The 22,105-nt window shown below is 39.6% G+C and overlaps 1 protein-coding gene across 18 annotated transcripts in view; it reads right to left on the bottom strand.

The window, feature by feature from the left end:
* Nucleotides 1-1,374: 1,374 nt before the first annotated feature.
* SCEL (sciellin) overlaps nucleotides 1,375-22,105 on the bottom strand; it is a 127,532-nt gene continuing 106,801 nt past the window's right edge. For all 18 annotated transcript variants that reach the window (XM_021065753.2, XM_021065758.2, XM_021065756.2 and 15 more), the window contains 6 exons: nucleotides 17,598-17,690; nucleotides 16,256-16,327; nucleotides 13,509-13,583; nucleotides 9,487-9,595; nucleotides 5,372-5,474; nucleotides 1,375-3,638 (listed from right to left, as the gene is read on the bottom strand). In XM_021065753.2, coding sequence (XP_020921412.2) covers nucleotides 3,622-3,638; nucleotides 5,372-5,474; nucleotides 9,487-9,595; nucleotides 13,509-13,583; nucleotides 16,256-16,327; nucleotides 17,598-17,690 — 469 coding nt within the window. In that variant the 3' untranslated portion in view covers nucleotides 1,375-3,621. The remainder of the gene's footprint in view (nucleotides 3,639-5,371; nucleotides 5,475-9,486; nucleotides 9,596-13,508; nucleotides 13,584-16,255; nucleotides 16,328-17,597; nucleotides 17,691-22,105) is intronic.

The following is a 22,105-nucleotide window of genomic DNA, read 5'->3' as shown; positions in this document are numbered from 1 at the left end:
CTATGTTTTATTTCCATCATGACCTTATTTACTTTCAGAAATTACCATGTTTGTTTTTTCCCTTTCAAATGGCTCCTCCCCCCCTTCCTTTAGAACATAATTTCCAGGAAGGCAGGAGCCATGGCTATTTTGGTTGTCAAAGATCTGGAACATAGATTCTAAATGAAGATTTCTTAGGTTACGGAATGATAGAAAAAAATGAATGAATGGGTGACAGTAGATTATAAAACATGCATTTGTTTTCCTACAGAGTTTAGAAGGATTGAGCACTCACTCCATTAATGAGAAGAATGTATCAAAGAGGCAATGAAGTTAAAAGATCTTTCCCAGATGGCATTTCTAAGGCCATGATGATGATCAGTTTCCTCTCTTCAAGTGGAAAAAAAAAAAAAAAAAAATTGAAAGCATTACCTCACTCAGGAGGCATTCAGACATTTCAGTTCTATCTCAGAAGCCACACTTCTCAAATGGCAGGACAAAGATCCAGCAAATACGATTCAGAATGGTCCCCCACATTTGTGCTGTGACAAAGTCAACATGCAACTCTGAAGTACATAGGATACAAATCACCCAACAACTCTTAGGCATCTAACAAAAGACAGAATCTAAGAATGGGGTAAGCAGCAGGAATAGGTTCACAGATCCAGGCAGTATTTGAGCTGGTGGGTGCCACAGCAAGCCAATGTTTTTTTGTTTTTTGTTTTTTTGTCTTTTTGCCTTTTCTAGGGCCGCTCTCACAGCATATGGAGGTCCCCAGGCTAGGGATCTAATCGGAGCTGTAGCCACCAACCTACGCCACAGCCACAGCAACAATAGATCGAGCCTCGTCTGCGACCTACACCAGAGCTCATGGCAATGCCATTTCCCCAGCCCACCAAGGCCAGGGAACAACCTCACGGATTGGAACGAACGTAGTCGGATTCGTTCACCACTGCGTGATGGGCACTGCCCAATGTGCTAAATCTCACATTTTAGGTAGCAGAAAATAGATCCAGGAGGGAAGTGGCCTATCCAAGTTAATGCAAATATTTATGGGTGCCTCTGGGAACTGTTGCCTGCCCTTGGAATAAGTGAAACTCTAAAAACAATTTATTTACATTGTACCAGATACGCAGGATATTCAGTAGTAACACCAACAACAGCAACAAAAAAATCAATCAACATCATCATTGTTAGTTTGCCTCATGCAGACCAAACAGTCACTTGTTTTGGGAGAGCTCTGAATCAAGCTGGGTGGGAAAATGTTCCAAACATTCATGATTTTCTCGGGGAGTAAACAAGTCAGAGAGCGCACCAGCACTGAGAGCCGGACCACCTCTGCACTCCTATCTAATTAGAGGAGTCATTGCAATCAACCAATTTCAGATGTGCAGATTACTTCTTGAATACATTTTTATTTCTTGGCCTTGTTAAAAGAAAGAATGAGGTTTTTAAACAAGATTTCCAAGATTACTACATAGTTTTTTGTTTTGCTTTTTCAGACAGATACTCTCAGAGTGGAGCCATTAGTTATTTTTTAGCAGCATCTCTTAATTAGTAATAGAATTCAGGGCCTAGTATCCTGAGATTTACACATTTGTGTCCAGGAAAAATATGCCAATCATAACATAATGAGTTGGCTGCAAAAACTGAGATCTTCAAAGTTGTTTTAGGAATAATCCCAGACAGAATGAAGTGAACTTGGGAAATCAGAAGCCCTTCTCCCTCCACTCCGTATTTATTCCATTTTTACAACAGCTTTTGGTTTGATATAACACATTATTGTAGAAGAAAGGGTCCATTAAACAGCTACAGAAACGTGAGAATTATATTCCTTTTAGGTTTCCTTAAATGAAGCATTAAACTGTAGACTACTTTAAAAATGATGTTCAAATGATTTTTAATTACTACAACGGCATTGAGATGTTAATACACTTTATATAAAAGGGAGGGATACTATCCCATTTGTCCTTTTCTGCCACAAATTCCAATTCTAAGAAAATTATTTCTTTTGATCCACTCTGATAGCATGTAATAAAAGAACAATAAAACATATGGCTCGATTACCACTGCTTCTCATCAAGCATGAATTAATGAATATCCAATTATTATTAATTGTTTTTCTGCCTCCCTCTCCATAGGACAATGATTACACATTGCTGGATTTTGATAAGCATTTAGCGTTTAACACTTCGTGGACCAGTGTCTGAGAGGAAGAGTGGTGGAAATCATTATACAGGAGAAGGATTTTTTTACATTTATCAACATTTAGAAAATACATAATTATCTTTTAATCTCCCTAGGTTATGTCAGTTCTGTACAGCTGCCTTAAACTCCCTTAGAATTCCACCTTCTCTCAATATTCCAGATGCTTTCCTTTGTGAAGCAGTTGCTATGTGCATATAAAATAGTTTAGAAGTGCAATGTCTCAATTTGAATAATAATAATAGTTCCTCACAAGATTATTGAATTTTCAATTTCTTGAAAAAAAGCTCCTTAAAAATCAAAGTTACAGCTTCAACAGTTAAAAAATCAAGTTAAGCAGCATGGCACAGAATATAATAAATTATGATCACTATAGTTGTCAATATCAATGTCAGGGAGTGATATTTATAAACACTGCACAAAAAGATTCTGGGTAACTGACGGTTCAATTTATTTTTACAAGCCATCTGTAAATATAAAGTGCTATGTAATAAGAACAGATGTAACATGCTAAAGACCATGCCTTTGTAGTCCATAACCATTATTTCTCATAGATAATTTGTAAATCTAGATTTTGAAGTGCATGCAAAGAAAACTTAACAAATTATAATATGTAAACTAGGCACGTCATATGATTTTACCCATTACCCATAAATACATGTGTAATACATTTTTAAAACACGTTCTATAAAACTTACATCTGTGATAAAATGATGACACTATGATTAAATTGTTTAGATAGCCTATCTAGCTCAATATGCTTAATAAACACATATGCAGATATTTTTCTAAAGAGCAAACAGAAACTTGCTTTAGAACCTGATCATTTCAGAGCAGAAAGGGACCTTTGAAATCACGTCCAGTGCCCCTCATGTTACACATAATAGCACAGAAATCTGAGAAGTTCAAGTGATATTCTGAAGTCCTTACAACTTGGTATGTTAACATCTTTCTGCCAAAATTCCTATCAACATTTCTTTTGTGCATAAAGGAAACATACCTTGCTTCCTTGACAGTTTTGCCAAGATGTCAATAATGTCCCAAAATCCAAATTCTTAGGGAAACAAAGGTGAGAAAATGCCAAGCTTGTCTAGAGCGGAAATCATGACATGCAGCCTGATATGGAGCAGAGATGGCCCCGGTCAAGGTTGACAACACTCATGGCTATCAGAGGCATCCTTCCTTTGACCATGGTAACTAGAACCACTCGGATTTTTTTTTTTTTTTTTGAATTTTTGATCACTAAATCTAACCAGATGGTCCCTTTATGTATGTGACCTTCTTGAAGGCAATTAGGTTATTGATGCCATAGTAGAACTGTTAGTTCTATACAAGAGTTCAATCTTCGATGTAAAAGCTTTTCTAGAGTATATGCTGTTAAAATAAAAATCTTAATTCCTTAATGAACATTTTCATCTTGATTTTCATGTGCCAGAATTACTGATTCCACTTTGCTGAAAAATTTAAAGAAAATAACAGTTAGATCTCCAAATTCAATAAAAAATAAATAAATGAGCCTATAACTAAAGTTTTGAAAATAATTATTCATCAAGCAGGTAGTGGTGAACTAAGCATTTTACTTTTATCTCCTACTGCATTCATCACTGTGGCATGGCTTTTGGTCATATCATAAATACAAAGTACTGATGCCCTCTACTCATATTTATGACGTGACTGAGAGTCATGTCTTGACAACTTATATGTACTGTGAAAATGCACATAGGCAGAGAGGAAGGCACAGACTTCTGAGTGTTTTGGTGACTGCATCTCTGAAACTGTATCATGGACACATGGGACTGAAAGTTTCAAAGCGGCCACCAGGCACATGGAAGGCCCCTTGTTTTGATACTGGGCCATGATAAGGTTGCTCAATTAGGAAGAAAAAGGAGTATGAGAACTGGTTGAGGAAAGCAGAAAATAGAGGGCAAAGTACAAATATAATTAGTTTGTTCTTGTAATTGATTCTGCAGCCTGATGGAATGTGGGTTTCTGAATATTTTTCAGAGCATTTTCCAGATCTAGCCTCCCCGCACCTCATTAATATCACACACTTGTCATTAAATTCCATATTTTGGATCCTGTGTAAAAATCACAACTGTTCTGCTTTCATTCACCACGAGCAGGACATCAGGAAACTTGCCCTTCACACAGAGCAGTTGACCAGCTCCCCAATATCATCTTGATTAATCCATCTACTTACTATGGAAGTAAAAATGAAATGTTGATACTGGCTTTAATAACAAATCAGGTTTCATAGGATTTTATTTTGCTAAATAACTGTGCATCACGTACATCTTTTTTTAAAGGTGAGAATTGCCAAGATTTTTAATTAATTAATTAATTATTTTTGCTTTTTAGGGCTGCACCTGTGGCATATGGAGGTTCCCAAGCTAGGGGTCTAATTGGAGCTACGGCTGCCAGCCTATGTCACAGCCACAGCAACACGGGATCCGAGCCGAATCTACAACGTACACCATAGCTCATGGCAACGCTGAGTCCTTAACCCACTGAGCGAGGCCAGGGATTGAACCTGCAACCTCATGGTTCCTAGTCGGGATCATTAACCGCTGCGCCATGAAGGGATTCTATGTGTGTACATCTTTTAAATCAACTTTTACAGTTTTCACACTAAGCTTATTGAAAATATGTTAAAGATGCTGTTCCTTAATGCTTCTTTTGACATTATTGATGCTAATTAAATGTCTGCATTATAGTAACGTTGGTCTTAAACTGATAAAAAAATGCTTAGGTGCTATATTTTATATAGAACTGTACAACATTAACTCTACATTTTCCATTTAAAAATAACATTAAAAGGCATTTAGTGTAATAACCAAATTAGGTTTTAAAAAAGTATATTCCAGTGCAATGCAAAAAGTCATGCACAGAAATGAACTTCAGTTCCAGCAATTATTTGAGCAGAGAAGATGTGTTTGCGTTTGGAAAAAAATGGAGCACTTCCTAAAAGAAGAGATCTTTTGCTTGTATCTAACGCTGATCTGATATCAAAAGAAAATATAAATGTTGACGGATTTTATACCATAAAACAAAATGCTACCACTTTATCTGCAGCTGAATTTTTTTGAACTTTTAATAAAACACTTTTTACTTTTGAAATCTTTCATTTTCAGCAATATCAAATACTCATTAATGTTAGTGATGGGTGCTTACCGAGCTTAACACTTACCTACAACTTTTGAGTAGCAAGGTTCGCAATGTATTGTCTGTCTATAAATCCAAATACTGTCACCTGCTTGTAGGTTTTCCAAAGATTGTTTGCAGATTTCACACTAAATAAAAGGTATATATAAAGTTTACATTATATATGAAGTTTAGATTCTTGGTGTAACAGTATTAAAAAAAAAAACAACCTTTTAATTCATTTGGTACCATCCTCCATAGAAACACTTAAATGAAGCCTCAAGAAAAACCCAGAGGAAAAGTAGAAGTATACTTGTCTTTAATCCATACACTAAAGTTTTTCCCTCACTCACAATAGAATGGATAGACATTTTCAAAAATTGCTTATGCTGGAGTTTCTGCTGTGGCTCAGTGGGAACAGTAGTATCCATGAGGATGCAGGTTCGTTCCTTGGTCTTGCTCAGTGGGTCCAGGATCCAGTGTTGCTGTGAGCTGTGTTGTAGGTCACAGGCACGGCTTGGATCTGGCATTGCTTTGGCTGTGGCTGGCAGCTGTAGCTCGAATTTGACCCCTAGCCTGGGAATTTCCATATGCCATGGGTGTGGCCCTAAAAAGCAAAAAAAAAAAAAAAAAAAAAAAAAAAAAGGTTATGCCAAAGACAAGATCACCACTGGATATCACAAACAAAAATACAAAGAATACTTGTCATTTGCTTACTAAGGGAGAGCTATGCTGTCCAAGAATAGGGTCCCTGAGCAAAACAGGCTTCTGATCCTACATAAGGTTTAGAGGGAAGTTTGTTTCAAGTTGTGTTGGTGAAGAAGGCAGGAAAGGGTTGACATCTGCCTTAGACTTGCGCTCACTGGAGCAAGTTCATTGCCAATTGGCTGACTTTCAAGTTTACTGATGCAAATTGTCATAGATCCGTTAGACATACTTAAGCCAGTTCAGATGGTTCTCTATTATTATGACTATAGAATAAGCTGTCTTTTCCTACGAGTGTGGGGACATTTTTGTTCTCAGTTAGTAGCATTTTATAATTAAATTGAAAATGGAAATAAACCATCTAAAATATAATAAATGGAAATTATTCCTATTTACCAACAGCAAGAGAATTTTCAGGGGAATTTTTTTCTTTTAAAAAGTTTAGTGCATAAGAATGTAACATAAAGAGATATAGACTAATTTTTGTTTCCGTGAGTAAATTTTATTTTTTTTTTTTTTTTTTTTTTTTTTTTTTTTTTTTTTTTTTTTTTTATTTTCCCACTGTACAGCAAGGGGGTCAGGTTATCCTTACATGTATACATTACAATTACAGTTTTTCCCCCACCATTTCTTCTGTTGCAACATGAGTATCTAGACATAGTTCTCAATGCTATTCAGCGGGATCTCCTTGTAAATCTATTCTAAGTTGTGTCTGATAAGCCCAAGCTCCCGATCCCTCCCACTCCCTCCCCCTCCCATCAGGCAACCACAAGTCTCTTCTCCAAGTCCATGATTGATTTTCTTTTCTGAGGAGATGTTCATTTGTGCTGGATATTAGATTCCAGTTATAAGTGATGTCATATGGTATTTGTCTTTGTCTTTCTGGCTCATTTCACTCAGTATGAGATTCTCTAGTTCCATCCATGTTGCTGCAAATGGCATGATGTCATCCTTTTTTATGGCTGAGTAGTATTCCATCGTGTATATATACCACATCTTCCGAATCCAATCCTCTGTCGATGGACATTTGGATTGTTTCCATGTCCTGGCTATTGTGAATAGTGCTGCAATGAACATGCGGGTGCATGTGTCTCTTTTAAGTAGAGCTTTGTCCGGATAGATGCCCAAGAGTGGGATTGCAGGGTCATATGGAAGTTCTATGTATAGATTTCTAAGGTATCTCCAAACTGTTCTCCATAGTGGCTGTACCAGTTTACATTCCCACCAACAGTGCAGGAGGGTTCCCTTTTCTCCACAGCCCCTCCAGCACTTGTTATTTGTGGATTTATTAATGATGGCCATTCTGACTGGTGTGAGGTGGTATCTCATGGTAGTTTTGATTTGCATTTCTCTTATAATCAGCGATGTTGAGCATTTTTTCATGTGTTTGTTGGCCATCTGTATATCTTCCTTGGAGAAATGTCTATTCAGGTCTTTTGCCCATTTTTCCATTGATTGATTGGTTTTTTTGCTGTTGAGTTGTATAAGTTGCTTGTATATTCTAGAGATTAAGCCCTTGTCAGTTGCATCATTTGAAACTATTTTCTCCCATTCTGTAAGTTGTCTTTTTGTTTTCTTTTGGGTTTCCTTTGCTGTGCAAAAGCTTTTCAGTTTGATGAGGTCCCATGGGTTTATTTTTGCTCTAATTTCTATTGCTTTGGGAGACTGACCTGAGAAAATATTCATGATGTTGATGTCAGAGAGTGTTTTGCCTATGTTTTCTTCTAGGAGTTTGATGGTGTCCTGTCGTATATTTAAGTCTTTCAGCCATTTGGAGTTTATTTTTGTGCATGGTGTGAGGGTGTGTTCTAGTTTCATTGCTTTGCATACAGCTGTCCAGGTTTCCCAGCAATACTTGCTGAATAGACTTTCCTTTTCCCATTTTATGTTCTTGCCTCCCTTGTCAAAGATTAATTGACCATAGGTGTCAGGGTTAATTTCCAGATTCTCTATTCTGTTCCATTGGTCTGTCTGTCTGTTTTGATACCAGTACCACACTGTTTTGATGACTGTGGCTTTGTAGTATTTCTTGAAGTCTGGGAGAGTGATGCCCGTGAGTAAATTTTAATAACTAAAAGGAAATTTCACTGTCTCATAATTCAATAATTATGACATTTTCATATACTTTTTTATAGAATTCTATACATGATGGCCTAAAACTGGATTATTCTTTTACTCAAAGTAAGGCATCTTTCCAATTGCTTTGTGTCACTGTCTGTTACCAATTAAAAGAGAAGCAATCAATTGTCAAAGTATTACTTCAACTTGACTGAATTAGATAATTTGCATCAACTGGAGAATACCAGCACTAGAAAGGCCCCATGGGTTTATGTCTTTTTTTTTTTTTTTTTAAGAGCTGCACCCACAGCATATGGAACTTCTCAGGCTAGGGGTGGAATTGGAGCTACAGTCGCCAGCTACACCACAGCCACAGCAACACCAGATCCTTTACCCACTGAGAAAGGCTAGGGATTGAACCTGTGTCCTTGCGGATATTAGTCAGGTTCGTTACTGCTGAGCCATGACGGGAACTCCTCCGAAGGGTTTAGGCTGTCGTTCTCAAACTGGCCGTCAGACCTATCTAAGGAGCTTGCAAAGACACCAGTGCTCAGGAATCATCTCTAAGATCCTGGATTTAATTGGGGTTGGTCCCCGGCATTCTATTTTTCCTTCTAATCTCAGATGATTATAATGTGCATCCAGGGTTGAAAACCACTGGTTTATTCAGCTACTTGATTTCACAGATGAGGAAACCAAGACTAAGCTAATTTAGGGGATGGTCCAAAGTGACAAGACCACAATTAATTTTAACCACAATCAGTTAGAACTCCAAGTCAGGTCTTCAGGTTCCCGGCTAAGTATTCATTTAGTTACATAAAAAAGTGTAATGTTGACCAATCCAATGTTTTTGTGAGAAGTAAAAGACATGGCAATATGAAGATACACACTATAAAGCATTCTACTATATATGCTTTATTATTATTATACGAAGCCATGTTTAACTATAATTCACCATGCTCTCAAAAGCAAAATGAGTTTCAACTATTGTTAAGCCCATCGGTCCTAATTTCATGATATAAGGAGCTGCTAGCTTTCCTCTCAACAATTTATTTTCCTTTTTGGATTTCATTCCACATTTCAGGTACTGCATGATTTATGAAAGTGCTGCAAAAACTTTTCTAAAGAGGAACAAGTGTTTATTGTTTTACAGATTGAAATCTGTAGGGTCAGAGTTATAAATGTGTCAGTAATCAACTCTAAGCCTAAAGCTTAATTATAAACCTTGGAGGTTTAGGCTGCGGAACGCTCGAGAAATGTTTAAATAGTGCATTATTAATGTGCATGGGAGTGTTCTGAAAGCTTTAACTTCATCTCATGTACTTCACTACATAATTTTTTTAATTCCAGTCATTATGCAATTTCTTATCAAATTAAATGTAATAAACATATCCTTACCTTGAAGCAAGTGGAATGGCAGCAAATTTGTAATTCATCTAAAATCATCTTAGTTTCTGTGCCCAAGGGCTTTCGACAGTAAGTACACATATCTCTTTCAATGACAGACCTATACAGATGTAAGCAATTAAAATTAAATTTGTCACCATGCCAAAGACATATGTATTTCCCATAAAGTCATAGGGAAATGATATGTTAATTTTGTTGACACTTTAGTAAATTGTGTAAAAATCAAGGAAAGTTCAGGACTCACTTATTCTAGTGATAGAATTAATTCTTCTAGTTATCTCAAAATGATATCAAAGAATTAACATGAGGGAAAATTGCAAATTATTAATTCATTGGCAATCAAGAGTGCATCTGGGCAGGGTAAAGACGGTTATAGTTTTCCTAATTGAAACAGGTCATTAAGTACCCCTTGAAGCTAGAAGAGAGTTTTGAATTATTAATGTACATATAGCATAGAAAAATTATACTGCAGATTAATACAAAAATTTAACTCCCAAAATATTCAGTAGGACAAAAATAGAAATTGATTCAAGGGTGTGTTGGCAAATTCACATATGATGGATACCCTAGACTCTAGAACCTAGAGTCACCAAAATGCTCCCTTATGCCACCTCTCTTGGTGTCATTGTAAGACTCAGAATCTTGGAGTTCCTGTCATGGTGCAGTGGAAACTAATCTGACTAGGAACCGTGAGGTTGAGGGTTTGATCCCAGGTCTCGCTCAGTGGGTTGAGGATCCAGCGTTGCTGTGAGCTGTGGTTTAGGTCACAGACACCGCTTGGATGTGGCATTGCTGTGGCTGTGGCATAGGATGGCAGCTGCAGGTCAGATTCGATCCCTAGCCTGGGAACATCCATATGCCATGGGTGTGGCCCTAAAAAGACAAAAGACAAAAAAAAAAAGACTCAGAATCTTGGGGTCCCTCTCATGACAAAAATTCTCCAATATCGTATAGCCTCACCACAAATTTGATGGGAAAAAAATAGAGCTTTGTTATTTATTTTGGAAAAATAATGTTATGCATTATTATGTTAATGTTATAATAATGTTATCTTATGCATTATCCATCTATCTATCCATATATCCATCTATCTATCCACATATATAAACACACATATACGTTCATATATATACATACTCATATATATATACATACCTATGTACACACACACTTAAATTTCCCATACTAGACAGCACATCGAAGAGTAGAAAACAGGCATGCTCTAGCATCCTTCCTGACACTGAGACAGGAGGTGGGACTATAAAGAAGAGTGAGATGGTCTCCTCCAATGAGAAGCTTTCCTTCCATCGGGGTACCCAAGGTGTGTGACTCGATGATCACCACATATTATGGATCGTGAAAAGAGCTAGTAGAGCACAGTCAGCGGAGCCACTGATCCCCAGGTGAAGTCAGGAAAAGCTTGTCAGCATAGGTGCCACATGAGTTAAAGTTTGATGGTTAAGGCGCTCTCAAGAGGAGGTGGGGAAGGGCGTGATGGAGGGGTTCCAAGCAGAGGGTGGGACGTACCAAGGTGCCACTCAACAACGGTGGCTGGAGTGACTGAACTCCAGTCAAGATTCCGCGGGACCAGGTTCTGAAGGCCCATAAGCCACGTGCACAGCAATTTGGTCTTTATCCTGCAAAGTGCACCGGCCACCTTACATGGGACTGATGTGCTTAGATAAGAACTGTGGGGACTCAGCTAATTTCACGCAATAATCAGCAGAAAATGTCTTTGTCTTTCTGGCTCATTTCACTCAGTATGAGATTTTCTAGTTCCATCCATGTTGCTGCAAATGGCATTATGTCATTCTTTTTTATGGCTGAGTAGTATTCCATTGTGTATATATGCCACATCTTCCGAATCCAATCATCTGATGGGAGAGGGAGGGAGTGGGAGGGATGGGAGCTTGGGCTTATCAAACACAACTTAGAATAGATTTACAAGGAGATCCTGCTGAGTAGCATTGAGAACTTTGTCTAGATACTCATGTTGCAACAGAACAAAGGGTGGGGAAAAAAATGTAATTGTAATGTATACATGTAAGGATAACTTGATCCCCTTGCTGTACAGTGGGAAAAAAAAATCAGCAGAAAATGTTGGCTTGACTGACTGGTTCTCATGGAGAATTGACTTTTTCTCTGGTAACTAAAAAAAATCTCAAGGATCACTTAGGAACAGGAGTGGAATTCTCCATATTAAGAGCGATACTTTAACGAAGAATGTTTTCCTTTCTTAAATTAACTGTAAAAATATGAGTCCAGGGAAAGCTCTGATCTTGGTGTTGTCCTTATTAAGATCATTTAGCCAAAGATCTTTGCAGGCATTGTGAAAAGCCCAGTTCTGTCTTCTTGGCTATCTAGACAGTATCTGTGGTGCTTTTGTGGTCACACCAAAGAAGTATGACTTAAAAGCAAGACATTCAGAAGAGCGCTGGTAATACAAGATCTTAAGAAAGTGACGTCCATGTTTCTCCTAGCAAATGGGACATTGGTTTGTCTTTTCAGAGGTCATGTATTGAGTATTTGTTAGGTGCCAAGAACTGTGTTATAAGCTGAGGCTGTGCATAAAAATAAGATATGTCCTGGAGTTTCTGATGTGGCTCGGTGGGTTAAGAACCTGACATAGTCTTCACGAGGATGTGGGTTTGGTCCCTGGCCCCGCTCAGTAGGTTGAGGATCTGGCATTGCTGTGACTGTGGTGTAGGCCTCAGCTGCAGTTCCAATTGGACCCCTAGTCCAGGAACTTCCATAGGCCACATGTGTGGCTATAAAAAGAAAAAAAAAAAAAAAAAGATATGTCCCGACCCCTCAGTGAGTCAAGTTTCTAGCCCTCCCCAGAGAAACACCATCGATAGGATACCAGACTTTTGATTACAGCTGGTTTCCAGTGGTTGGGTTGAGATGCTAATTATTTCTTTTCATTTCTTCTGCTGGAAGTCTGCAGGCCACGCTCTCACAAGGGTCACCTAACTGGTGCCCCCACTGAATAGTAAATGGTCAAAGCAAATAATCAAAAGCCAAAGCTTGGGGTCAGTTTACCAGCACTGAATTGCTGCTCATCATAAGCCCCCTCCTAGAAACTGAGCATGGGCCCACGTGGGCCAGAGCAGCATATCCAGGCAGCTGTGTGTAAGGTGAGCTGACTTTGAAAGGCCTCAAGGAGGGGGTGCCGAGGGCCCAGACTCGGGATGCAGTGAAGCCTAGATGCTGATAATGTGGCAGCTCTGGGGACGCCTGGGATCACCCCCAGCAGAGACACTGGCCTGGGTGGCAGCTGTAAGGCACAGAAAGAGCTATTGGAATAAAATGAATCAAATCAAAGAACAGCCAGAAGACCAAGGAATGAATTCCTGGATGCAGAGGTTATTGCATTTTTCTTTTTTGGTCTTTTTTTTTTTTTTTTTTTTTTGTCTTTTTGACAGCCGCACCCACGGCATATGGAGGTTCCCAGGCTAAGAATTTAATTGGAGCTGTAGCCGCTGGCCTACGCCAGGGCCACAGCAACGTAGGATCCGAGCCGTGTCTGCCACCTACACCACAGCTCATGGCAATGCTGGATCCTTAAACCCACTTATCGAGGCCAGGGATCGAACCCGAAACCTTATGGTTCCTAGTCGGATTCGTTTCTGCTGCACCACGATGGGAACTCTGAGGTTATTGTATTTTGTTTCACTTGTACAATCACCAATATAACAGTTACTATCGGGAGTGTCCATGTTCAGTGGAAAACAATATATATTTCTTTTTAAAAATTTTTATTACACTCGATTTACAGTGTTCTATCAATTTCTTCTGTACGTAAATCTATTTCAATGCTATTATATAATATATATACATAATAAAAATATATAAACTATATATTACAGATACCTATACACATATATAATGAAATATGTATTATTGACAAAAGTATATATAGACATATATATGTATAAATAATCTAAAAGAAAATACACGTATATACATATGTGTGTGTATACTTTTATGTACGGAAGTACTGAAGTACTCACCTGTCTGAAGTCGAATAAACGGTTTGTATGTATTTTCCAGAGATACTCTCCTGATATCTATCCTTTGGTGATTTACTAGAAACAAATACATAAATACATATAAATACATAATTACATAAATACATAAATACAAATAAAGACATGTGAGAACTGGGTTATTTCCTAGTATCGAACTATATATCCCTGTGCAGGTTAGGAAACAGACACACCTCTCCACTCACACAGTCTCATTATTATTCTTCATGATGTTACAAGCCAGGACAGTACACTTGTTGCTTATTTTTTAAATTGATTTTTTTTTTTTGTCTTTTTAGGGCCACACCCATGGCATATGGAAGTTCCCAGGCTAGGGGTCCAACCAGAGCTGTAGCTGCCAGCCTATACCACAGCCTCAGCCATGCCAGATCTGAGCCACTCCTGCATCCTACACCACAGCTCACGGCAATGCTGGATCCTTAACCCACTGAGCTACAGAGCGAGACCAGGGATCGCACCTACGTCCTCATGGATACTAGTTGGGTTAGTTACTGCTGCACCACAGTGGAACTCCCAACACTTATTTTTTCATCTGGAGAAGTGTGGATATGCCAGACACCTCCAAGTTGACTTAAAGTTAACTTTTCTCCCCAAGTCAAGCAAGAATGGGGCGAGGAGAGCACAAGAACAAGCATAAGCAGGAAGAGCAGTTATTACTTTTCATGAACTTTATACTTACACCTCCCTCATTTTTACTGAAAGAAAGCTATCTGCAGTCTCATATAAGTAAAAGACACACACAAAGCACGAGTCCATGCATGCCAATAGAGACAGAGACCATTCACACAGACAAGGACTCCTGAACTTTCAAAGAGAACTACAGAAGTTCTTATTTTCACTTGAAAACATCACAGAATGGTTTGGAATAAAAACAAGAACATTGTTTTTTTTTTTTTTTTTTTTTTTTTTGGTCTGTCTTTTTAGGACCTCACCAGCAGCATATGGAGGTTCCCAGGCTAGGAGTCGAATTGGAGCTACAGCTGCCAGCCCACACCACAGCCACAGCAACACGGGATCCGAGCTGTGTCTGTGACCTACGCCACAACTCATGGCAACCCCGGATCCTCAACCCATTGAGCAAGGCCAGGGATCAAACCTGCATCCTCAGGGATGCTAGTCGGGTTCATTAACTGCTAAGCCTCGATGGGGAGCTCCCTGTAACTTTCAAAAGTCCTCTTTGTTCCCTTTCTTACACTGCTCCAGTCTGTAAACATCACTCTTTCCTGGAGACAAATGAAGTCTGCAATGGGCTAACCAGCTGACAGCTCCTAATTGCTTTTCCAGCCCTTCTGCTACCTGGGAGCATATTAGGACCAGAAGCAAAATGTTCCTATTATTTCACACAGTGAGAGAGAACTTCAGAGCCCTCACTTGGGGTTTTTTAATGAGAAATCTTTCTTTCCCTCCAAACTGCTGATAGGCAGACTGCTGTCAGAAATAGAATCCACTTTATAGAACACGTAGCCCACAATGCTAAATAAGAGTTTGCACATATTTATGTATGATATGTCTACCACTAAGCCTATTTTATGGGTCAGAAAACTGAGACTTGAACTGAGACAGGAAATTGAAGTTATGCAGCTTTCCTGAGGGCACCTGATAAGTGACAAACGAAGATTCAATCCCAAATCAGATTCTAGGGCCCCTATGCTGTCTACTGTACTATCAGTGTAGATTTTAGGGAGAAGTGGATTAAGCGGAAAAATCAAACTTGAGGTTGCATTTTAAAAGGTAACTTATTGCAGGTTTGAGAAATCCTTTTGGAGGGGAAGGTTGCTCAAAGCCTGAAACACCTGGGATTTCTGGGAGCCCCACCCCCCATATTCTACTCTCTGGCCTCTTTGAAACAGGTTCTGATTAACACACGTACCTATATCCACATTTCCATGGCTTCCCTTTACTTTGCTCTACAAGTAGGCTCATTCTTGTTTCTATACTCCTTGAAAATCAAATGACTTGTGAATCCCTGATCTTGGTGGACATTTTCCTCAGTATCCATCACATCAAGCAGCAGATTTTGTGGCCCTGCACATATTTACTAAAAACCATACCCCTTATTTCAGATTAGAGGTAAACAAGAGTAGACAGAACCACCGAGATAAAGTACGACTCCAAATTAGCATGGAAATAGTCGTGTAATTTTATAAAGTTTGTTAGTCTGTATGTTTCTCTGACAGCTTTCAAATAACTATCCTATTATGTATACATGTATTATTTTAAGTATTTAGTCCATCCAATGACTTTGAATGATTGACAGCTACTTAATACCAGAAAGGATAGGAGTTCCCGTTGTGGCTCAGTGGTTAACGAATCCGACTAGGAACCATGAGGTTGCGGGTTCAATCCCTGGCCTCGCTCAGTGGGTTAAGGATCTGGTGTTGCCGTGAGCTATGGTGTAGGTTGCAGATGCAGCTCAGATCTGGCGTTGCTGTGGCTCTGGTGTAGGCCGGCAGCTACAGCTCCGATTAGACCCCTAGCCTGGAAACCTCCATATGCCACAGGTGCGGCCCTAGAAAAGACAAAAAGACAAAAAAAAAAAAAAAAAATACTGGAAAGGATAAAGAAGTTGTATACCTAGAACTCATAAATTGTCTGCTATTTTAAAAAAGCAAGAATATTCTGAAACAATAGTATCTCTTCTTAAATATAGATTATTTCACAATTATAAAACATATATATATAGCAAAATACTTCAAGTAAGTTTCCAGTACCTCTTCTCCATATACGTCCTTGTGTACACGACAGTATCCTTCGGTCCTGCATGCCTGGTTTCAGTACTAGAGCTGCAATACAAACCATTTTACTTCATGTTTAAAGTTTGTTTACAAGGATATTCTTTTTTTTTTTTTTTTTTTTTTTTTTTTGTCTTTTTGCCTTTTCTAGGGCCACACCTGCGGCATATGGAGATTCCAGGCTAGGGGCCGAATCAGAGCTGTAGCCACTGGCCTACACGAGAGCCACAACAATGCAGGATCCGAGCCGCATCTGCGACCTACACCACAGCTCACGGCAACGCCAGATCCTTAACCCATTGAGCAAGGCCGTGGATCAAACCCGCAACCTCATGGTTCCTAGTCGGATTCATTAACCATTGGGCCAAAACGGGAATTCCAAGGATATTGAAATTAACAAGGCAATGGATGTGAGGGCGATCTGGCTGCGACATCTGTCACCCCATTGATCGCCAGGGTTGATTCGGCTGATCTGGCTGGCTAGGCGAGGGTCCCCTTCCTCCCTCACCGCTCCATGTGCATCCCTCCCGAAGCTACATGCTCGGTGGAAGAGGACAACCATGACTGATAGAGGAGGACCGTTCTTCGGTCAAGGGTATACGAGTATCTGCTCTCCCCTGCTAGAACCTCCAAACAAGCTCTCAAATTAACAAGGCAATTATCCAATCCAATGAAAAAATAATGCTCAAATATTCCTTCTAAACTATAACCTTTGAAATATAAATGTTAAAGTGGTATTATCCACTTCTGCAGAAGGTATTTACATCTCCCATTTTGTCTTAATTTCCACTGTCTTGGCCAACTTCCAAAACGCTATTATGAAAATCAGTCACGATACATCTGTAGCTCCATGATCCCTGATGAATCAAGGATCATTTGGAATATTTGTGTAATATGTGTCAGTGTCTGTTTCCCGGATGTCCTTTTCATATTTCCAAACCATAACTTTCCCCAACAATCTCAAGCAAAGAGTGGACCTTAATTAACCAATATGATAACATCTGATTTAATGAAAACTTCTTTAAATCTACAATGCCAATGTCACAGTCATGCTTCAAAAACATGGTAGACTTTTCAGGGAAAAATCGCATTTTTCACTTTCCTATCCAGAAGCCACAATTTACCAACATCGAAGTTGTTTACTCAACACCTTTGTATAAGCCTGTTTAGCCACTGACAAAAATTTTAAATTTCTGCATTTCAAAGGAAGGATGTATGTGCGTATTTAAAAAACAAACAAACAAACAAACAAAAATAGAAGAAGAAGAAAAAAAAAGAAGGAGAAGTGCTCTGTCATTTGTTTTATAACTGACCACAGTACCTGAGAGTCCTCTTGGCTTCAGGAGAATAGGCAGTTGTTTTAGAGGATGGGATGATTAAAGCACCAGCGGATCCATTAACTTGGCCATCCAGCCTGAAAAAGCAAATATTTGGCACTTAAAATCAAGGCCACTTAGAAGATTTTTGTTTTATTAACATTCTGTTCCATTCACATTTTTTTACATACAGTGAGCCTCTCTATGCTTTCCTGGTTTCTGCACAGATACACAAATAGGATACAGGTACTATTTTACTCCTCCCCAGAGACCACTGTCTTACCTATAAGAATAATCTACAGGCGTGTGTCACATTATCTAAATGCTAGAACAGAATACCTTTCCACCAAGAGCATCTCAAACTGATTCCAGCAACATTTGCACAGCAGTAATGCCATTTTGGAAAGCTTTTCATGCACAATATATCTGAGAGTTTATCAGTTTAATGAAAATTACCCAGGGGTTGCTTTGAGAAATTCAAGATTCTGTTTTGTTTTTCACGGAAAGCAGTGCTTTGAAGATTGCAAAAGAACTTTGACCCACATTTCTGCTAATCTAAAAATGTCACTGCACTTAACAAAGTGCAGGCATATTTGCTTTTTCCTATGAAACAGAGGGAAATTTCAATGCAGGGAGAGCAAAAGCTTTAGCTCTTTTTCCTCCCGCATGTTAGTAAACTCTGACATAGGAGAGACATAAAAACCAAGAGGAGAATTTAGAATGGAATCATCATTTATCATTCTTGGCTGGCCTATTCCTTCCATTTTCATTCAGGTAGCTCTTAAAGAGGAGGAAAACACTTTTCACATATTGTCATCTCTGGCATACAGAAAATCACCTTCTAGTTTTGTTGTTGTTGTTGCTGTTGTTTTTGTTTTTTGTCTTTTTAGGGCTGCACCTGTGGCATATGGAGCTTCCCAGGCTGGGGGTTGAATAAAAGCTGCAGCTGCTGGCCTACACCACAGCCACAGCAATGTGGGATCCGAGGTTTGTCCTGACCTACACCATAGCTCATGGCAATGCTGGATCCCCAACCCACTGAGCGAGGCCAGGGATCGAACCCAAGTCCTCATGGATACTAGCTGGATTTGTTATGGGTTTGTTACCACTGAGCCATGAGGGGAACTCCCATCTTCTTCTTTTTTTTTTTTTGCTTTTTAGGGCCACACCCGCAATATATGGAGGTCTCCAGACTAGGGGTCGAATAGGAGCTACAGCTTCCAGCCTACGCCACAGCCGCAACAACACAGGATCGGAGCCACATCTGTGACCTACACCACAGCTCATGGCAATGCCGGACCCTTAACCCACTGAGTGGGGCCAGGGATTGAACCCACAACCTCATGGTTCCTAGTCGGATTTGTTTCCATTGTGCCACAACGGGAACTCCTCACAGGAACTCCTCCCACCTTCTAGTTTTAAGACAGATGTTTCATAAAACATACAGCTGAGTTAAATGATACTAAGTAATGAGAAAGTAGAATTTATGTTATTAGAGGATTCTTTAATGTGATCATTCGATTATGTCATTCCAGAACAGTCAAACTCAGTATGAATTGTTTGGAAATATTTAAAGCATAGAATTGAGATTCAATACAAAACCCAATTTTAGCAAATAGTTGCACGGGGAAAGGTTGTCAATGAATGTGAAATACATTCGTATTGTCCTCAGAAAGGGAAAAATCAAATATCACCAGTTTGGAAAATCTGCAGATAGGGGAGGGAAATAATTTGCAAAGAGACCTGATAAGGATTGCATTGTGTCCCAACAAAATTCTTATATTGAAGCTCTAACCCCAAGTGTGATGTGGAATAATTTTAAAGATATAGAATAATTGCAATGATAGTACAGGGAATCCCAGTATACGCTTCACCCAGCTTCTCATAACGTTAACATCTGATATAACCATGGTACATTTGTCAAAACTAAGGAATTAATGTTGGTACTATGTGATGAATAGAACTACAGCCTTATTCATGTTTCCCCAGTTTTCCCGTTGATGTTCTCTCTCAATTCCACATCCAAATCAGGATACAACATTCATATAATCACCATGTCGCTTTACTATCCTAGAGTCTGTGGTAGTTGCTAAGTCTTGCTTTTTCAAAAGATGGTGGTAGATTTTACAAAGGGAATCCTATCTTGATGCCAATAAGTGGTAACACAATTTTTTTTTATTATTTAGAACCACAGAATGAGAGAATCGTACTTTGGCAACCAATGAAGTAATCTCTAGTGCTATTTAAAATGCCACTGGATCCCACATCCAAATATTCTGATTGATTTGGTTTCATATATGGCTTGGACACTTGGATTCTTTTAAAACCTCTCCAGTGAGTCAGAAGTGTAAGTCAAGGTTGAGAACCACTAACTTAGAGGCAGCCCAACCTCTTACCCAAAACAGCATTGGTTCTCCAAGTGTGGGCTCAGGATCACTAGCAGGTGATTCTGATGTAAATAAAATTTGGGAATAAGTACAATCGGAAAAAAAAAAGGAGTTCCCGCTGTGGCTCAGTGTTTAATGACCCCGACTAGGATCCACGAGAATGCAGGTTCAGTCCCTGGCTTTGCTCAGTGGGTTAAGGATCCGGTGTTGCCGTGAGCTGTGGTGTAGGTCGCAGACATGGCTTGGAACCTGAGTTGCTGGGCTGTGGTGTAGGCTGGCAGCTACAGCTCTGATTTGACCCCTAACCTGGGAACCTCCATATGCCATGGGTGTGACCCTAAAAAGATAAAAGATGGAAAAAAAAAAGAGGTTATCTTTCATTGAAACAAATTGCTGAACTCTAACTTCCAATCAATGGTCACAGTTTTGTTTTTTAATTAAATAACTCCATAAGCTATAAAACCCAAATATTGTGTTGGAATTCACAAAATTCCAAATGGAATTACACTTGAAAAAACTGTCTTCTGCAGTGGAAGTTCCCCTTGAAAATTTAACTATCTGGATACCTCATACACTGCTGGTGAGAACATCAAATGGGACAGCTGATTTGAAAAACATGTCTAGGAGTTCCCGTCGTGGCACAGCGGAAATGAATCTGACTAGGAACCATGAGGTTGTGGGTTTGATCCCTGGCCCTGCTCAGTGGGTTTAGGATCCAGCACTGCCGTGAGTTGTGGTATAGGTCGAAGACACGGCTCAGATCTGGTGTTGCTGTGGCTGTGGTATAGGCCAGTGGCCACAGCTCCAATTAGACCCCTAGCCTGGGAAACTCCATATGCCGAGGGTGTGCCCCCCCCCCCAAAAAGGACAAAAGACAAAAGACAAAAAACAAAAAAAAGAAAAACAGGTCTAGCAGTTCCTCAAATGGAGTTACTATAGGATCCAACAGTTCCACTCCCTAGGTACACACCCAGAGAAACAAAGACACTCTACACCAAAACTCATATATGAATGTTTATAGCAGTGTTCTTCTCAATAGTGAATTATAGTCCAATAAGGACTGAAGGCCAGTCAGGGACCACAGAAAGCTAGAAGAAGGTGAAGGTATGAAGAAGAAGCCCCTGGGAGGCAGCTCTAGTTCTTGGTTATCAAACAGCCGCAGAGAGAGATAAAGGAGGCCAATAGGTAGAGAGAAGAGCAGGAGGAAAATCGGCAGAAACCAAGACTCAGGACGAAGCTGAGCTACAATAACGACAAAGAACTAGGCTTAGCATCTGTGGATTCCCAGAGTTCCCATTGTGGTACAGTGGAAACAAATCCCACCAGGAACCATGAGATTGTGGGTTCGATCCCTGGCCTCGCTCAGTGGGTTGCAGTGAGATGTGGTGTAGGTCGAAGACTCGGCTCGGATCTATGTTGCTGTGGCTTTGGGGTAGGCTGGCAGCTGTAGTTCCTATTCAACCCCTAGCCTGGGAACCTCCATATGCTGAAGGTGCAGCCCTAAATAGCAAAAAAAGAAAAAAAAAATCTGGGTATTCCTGTTGGAATATCCTCTGATCAATAAAGAACAAGCTTCTGGTGCAAGCCTCTGTGACGCCTGCCAGGCTGCCATTCCTGCTCTTGAATTTCCATTTCCTCATTAATTCCTCCAACAAAACCCTGTTTTATGAAAAGCCCCACTGAAAGCAGAACACCTCTCAAGTCATATTCAATGGGAAGTTCCTTACTTATCATTTACTTGTCATTTTTTTTCCCCTCTTTTTACAGACACTCCTGGGCATATGAAAGTTCCTGAGCTGGGGGTCAAATCAGAGCAGTAGCTGCAGGCCTGTGCCACAGCAGCACTGGATCCGAGCCGCATCTGTGACCTACCTACACTGCAGCACGTGGCAATGCCGGATCCTCAAGGGCATTATGTCAGGTTCTTAACCCGCTGAGCCACAACTTTGATCATTTGATCAGTAAACGTTTTTACTTTGACCATTTCCAAATAATATTTGATTGAGATTGGTTAATTGCAAGCCCAGCACTATTCCCAAAATACTGGATGTTTTTCAGTAATCTTACTGAAAAATGTATCCTCCCTTACTCTATCAAAAGCTTGCTTGGGATCACAAAAAAGAGAA

This window comes from Sus scrofa, chromosome 11, assembly GCF_054392235.1.
Source record: "Sus scrofa isolate SSC_HxYL_T2T_F1_AM1 chromosome 11, Sscrofa_HxYL_maternal_Yorkshire_Landrace_v2.0, whole genome shotgun sequence".
NCBI classification, from domain to species: Eukaryota; Metazoa; Chordata; class Mammalia; order Artiodactyla; family Suidae; genus Sus; species Sus scrofa.
Note: the sequence above shows the minus strand (reverse complement) of the source record. Positions and strands in the feature narration are given on the sequence as shown.